The sequence below is a fragment of the Engraulis encrasicolus genome, chromosome 2 (genome assembly GCF_034702125.1).
Source record: "Engraulis encrasicolus isolate BLACKSEA-1 chromosome 2, IST_EnEncr_1.0, whole genome shotgun sequence".
Lineage (NCBI taxonomy): Eukaryota > Metazoa > Chordata > Actinopteri > Clupeiformes > Engraulidae > Engraulis > Engraulis encrasicolus.
The window spans coordinates 51500441-51505022 of record NC_085858.1 but is presented as its reverse complement, the minus strand read 5'-3'; the positions used below and the strand labels follow the sequence as shown (position 1 = coordinate 51505022).

Genomic DNA, 4582 nt, shown 5'->3' with positions numbered 1-4582 from the left:
TGCGTACCCTGGAAGCTCGATCATAAGGGGCCAGTAGCCTAGGGCTGGACTAGTACCGGGAGCTAAAGGGGATCGGATCCAGTGTGAATCTGGGAGGGACAGACTAACAAAGGGAAGAGGAAACAAGCTAAACAAAAAAAAAAGAATACTGGTCAAATCCTGCATAAACACACATTTGAGTAAGCGGGGAGGCGCTGTTTCACGCTTTTTTTACTTACACGGGTGGGATAATACAGCCCTAAGAGGCTATGTATCTAAATACCTACCTACCTTTTCTATGATTTAGTTTTTACCTGCTACTCCGGAAGGGGTCAGGCCTGGTATTTTAGTGACCCTGCCTGTCTGTTTGTGTGTGTGTGTGCACATGCAAGGCAATGGGGGTGGGGGGGGGGGGTGTTACCATCTCTGATTGCTCTTGTTTCATTTTGGTCTGAAGGCCCACTGCCCTTATAAACACTCCAAGCACTCAATAAACTTTCTCTGCTGTGAGTCAATTTATTTGTCGTGGCTGTCGAAAAAGGATACAATTTTGCCTAAATGGATCAATTTAATATGTTAATCTCATATGAGGCCAGGCTTTTGTGCTGGAACGCCATGTTCTGTTCTATTTGAAGGACTGACAAAGCGAAATAAGCATATGAATGAGGAACAATATACATTTTACATACGTTGAAATGATGGGAAAAGAGGAAAAGAAAACTTTTTTCCGGTCACAACTTCATAAATGTCAGCAACTTTTTAGTCGTCATCAGGCATGTTAAATTTATCAGAGTACCTCCTTTTGTGGTTTCAAAACTCATTTTTTTCTGCATTTCCTCTGTTATATTGTCTGCTGTGCAAGGTTTGGGAGGTTATTAGAAGGGGTCTGCATCCTGAAGAGGAACTTAACTTCTGCCACCTGTCATCGCATCAGGATCAGAATGTGTCTGTCCAAGTGGAAAACATTTTTTTTGTTTTTAAGTCTGTTCATTGTGCAGGTAAAAACGAATATATACTTCTTTTAAAGATTATTAAATGTGACATTTTTTTGTACATAAAAAATGTGCCAATCTGCTAAAATGAGTCTGGCTTTCAATTACAGGTTGATCACAACCCCCCCCCCCCCCCCCCCTTCCCCCCCTTTTTTTATTAATTCATCAATCAAAGGTTGCTCAACATTTTGTCTGGTTTATTTAGCCATGAAAGTTGGATTTCAGTAATTTGTCGGCAGGATTTAATGTAGTGAAAAATGTACTACATTACTGTTTATAGCTAACAAACTGATGAGAAACCTTTCACAACTGACTGATGCTCTGCAGGGTGTTATGGCCACTGACTGTGCCTGTGAGTTGACCAGTGGAGAGAAGCCTTTCCCCAAAGACAAACTGCTGAGTATGGAGACCTCCGCTGTGGCATGCAATCAGAAAATACAGTCTGCAAAGGTATCTACATGTCGAATGTCATAGACCAGAGCCATTTTACATTACATTTACAAACATGTTAAATCTTGCTTGTGTTGCATCAACATTCATGCGTCAGTCAACAACTGCTTTGAAGACCTTGATGTTACTGTGACGATGATACTTCCAGCGCTTCATCACCTCTATTACAGTATCTCCTGACTCTTTGGTTAAAAGCTGCCACATGTAATGTAATGCAATTATATATTTTTAAAAAATCATTAATATGGCAGAAAGGGTTTTTAATTTAGATATATATTTTGGGAAATTTCATATCCACCAAAGAGGTTGTGTTTTCGGTCGCGTTGGTTTGTCTGTCTGTCAGCAGGAAAACTCCAAAAGTTACAAACACATGTTGATGAGAAGTTTGTGTGGAGTTGTTGGAAATGACAAAAGGAACAAGTGATTAAATTTTGGTGGTGATCTGGATCATGTTATGGCATCAGTGACCCCATGGCCATGGCGGCGGTTTGCGCTCTCTGAGTGCTTCTAGTTTATTTTTTGATATAGGACAGTGGGAGAGACAGGAAATGAGGGGAGAGAGAGACCGGGAAGGATTGCCAAATAAATCATACAGATCGCCCGTATAGCAGTCCAGTGCCCAGCCGTTTGACTGGGCGACTGGGCCAACATGATAGATTGTTTAATGTGCACATTACATAAAGGTGTATTTTATCTGTTATTTAGCCGTCTAACGTATTCCCTTTGCTTTATATTTTATTTGACCAAATCAAGTTTCTTGCCTACTCTTCTTTGTAACCCCGCCCCGCCCTCCCCCCCTCCTCTCTCTCCAGGTGTCTGAGGAGGCTTCCCTGCGTCTGGGTCTGCATAAGCGTCTGCTGCAGCTGCAGGATGAGGTGTCTGTGCTGGAGCAGGAGGATGATGGTGGTCTGTATGGAGCCGTGTCTCTCAGGATCATCGAGCTGGAGCTGGCCGAGATACTGCAGCTCATCAACAGGCTCAACACCACACATAACATGCACCTGAGTCTGAGCACGAATGTCACTGCTACAGTGAGTTGCACAATTTGCCAATAGAGGGGCATTATTATAACATAATAGTTTATGCATGTGCTGTGTTGTATACTCTACGAAGGTCAGTATAGTCCACTGTTAAACAGCTACATGCTTAACTTGAACAGGTTAGCAATTTACCAATGGATTGGGAACTCCAATTCAACTGATATCACACTCAGCTTCCTTCTTTGTGAGGATTGAGTTACCATTTGTAATTAGACCACTTTATTGTGAAACAGGCAGAAAACCAACCAAGATTTTTTTTTTGTCTTATACATTTTACAAACCCTTTTAAGAAGGCCTTTTTGAAAACTCCAGGTGCAGCAGTTGACAGAGGAGTTGAAACAGCTTGAGGAGTTTGACCAAATGCAGATCATTCAGAAGCTGGAGGAGAACAAAGGACTGCAGAGGAGTCTGGCCCAGTGCCATGAGGAACTTCAGGCCACACCCCCTCCTCCAACCCTGCCCCCAGGTACACCAAGACAAACCACACCCCTATACCTTTTACATTACATTACATTGCACTTGGCAGACGCTTTTTAACCAAAGCGACTTACAATCGAGAACATAGTCATAGCCAGCATCACTAGCAGATACGACGTGCACAGGAAATATACAGAACAATAAGTGTAGATGCTAAGTAGGGTTAGCCTTTTTCGTTTAAGTATATTAGTACAGGGTTAAGTAGAGTACACACATACACATCATGCCATAGAGTCAGGCTGGGGACGGGGTCAGCTCAAGCATTAGTGTGGTAGATAGTCACGAAAGAGAAGAGTCTTTATTTGCTTCTTGAAGGCTGAAAGAAATGGGCTTAGTCTAACTGGTTATTTAAAAAAATGATATGGATCATTTTGAAAGGTACAATGTGGACCCTCTGTAATACATTTATTTCCTTGCCTGCACAGGAACTTGTCCACGGCGTCGTCTTGCACAGGTGAATGGTCCGAGTACGTACACCATTACAGAGTATGGCACCTCTTATTACTATGGATCCTGGGGCCAAGACCCACAGCCTGGTCCTGGAAGGGAGAACTGGTACTGGCTGGTAGCACTGACAAGCAGTGATGTCTTTGCAAACTATGTCCTCCTGTATAGAAGCTTTAGTGCTCTAGTTGCTGGTGTAGATTCTATGGTTATTTCCATATCCAATGACAACCCCACCACCAACACCATCCAGGGGCCCAATGTGGTGATGTACGGTGACGCCCTCTACTACGGCTGCTACAACACCCCCTCTGTCTGCCGCTTCAACGTCACGTCACGTGAGATTACCACAGCGGCCCTGCCAGCGAATACTGGCATCAACAACAAGTTCCCTTTTTGCCACTTAGGGGCGTGCTACGTCTACACAGATCTGGACCTGATGACAGACGATTCTGGTGTTTGGGTGGCCTACGCCTCAGAAGAGTCCTATGGTAACGTTATGCTAAGTCAGGTTGAGTCTGGTGATGTCCCCAAGTTAGGACGCACGTTGAAAACCTCCCTGCACAAACGCACAGCCACCAACACCTTTATGGCATGTGGAGTTCTCTACGCCACTCGGTATGTGGACAAGGAGACAGAAGAGGTATTCTACTCCTTTGACACACGCACTGGTGTGGAACGCTATGATCTGGACATCAGCTTCAAGAAGATGCAGACTAATATACAGTCTCTAAATTATAACCCCTCTGACCACAGGCTGTATGCTTATGCCAATGCATATGCTATCTCCTATGATGTCATTTTTGAATGAGTTTGTTTATGTACTCGTTTGGATCAGCTTTTGCTCGATATGTTGTGCTGTTGAACTCATATTAAAATAAGCAGTTGAACTAATGGAATGGTGTTATTCTTGTTGTCCACTGTTGTCATTTTCCTTCCAAATACTGTACACTATGTTCAAAAACAAAAGTACTGTATCCTTCATTTTATTTCCTGTCTACGTGCAGAGGGTAAAACGATGAGCTGCTGATGGCAGAGAGATGTCTGCCACTACCTTCAAATTCGTAAACAAATGTAATGGGTTAATTGGGTTAATGGGGCCATGGGGCATTCAAATTAAGCATGAAAATGTTACAATGACAAACAAATGTTAACACACATTTTCCAAAGTTTTTTTTTTTTTTTTACTGTAAATGTAGT

The 4582-nt window shown here is 42.9% G+C and overlaps 1 protein-coding gene across 1 annotated transcript; it reads left to right on the top strand.

The window, feature by feature from the left end:
• Window positions 1-888: 888 nt before the first annotated feature.
• Window positions 889-4193, top strand: LOC134463394 (olfactomedin-4-like). The gene is made up of 5 exons (XM_063216600.1): window positions 889-977; window positions 1299-1421; window positions 2234-2452; window positions 2774-2927; window positions 3364-4193. Exons 1-5 carry the CDS (start codon window positions 921-923, stop codon window positions 4191-4193), a joined length of 1383 nt encoding a protein of 460 aa, XP_063072670.1. The 5' UTR covers window positions 889-920.
• Window positions 4194-4582: the final 389 nt, after the last annotated feature.

Coding starts and splice junctions, on each gene's coding strand:
- LOC134463394 (XM_063216600.1), top strand. CDS start 921: ATGTGTCTGTCCAAGTGGAAAACATTTTTTTTGTTTTTAAGTCTGTTC. Junction 978..1,298: donor TAAGTCTGTTCATTGTGCAG/GTAAAAACGAAT, acceptor GATGCTCTGCAG/GGTGTTATGGCCACTGACTG. Junction 2,928..3,363: donor TCCTCCAACCCTGCCCCCAG/GTACACCAAGAC, acceptor TTGCCTGCACAG/GAACTTGTCCACGGCGTCGT.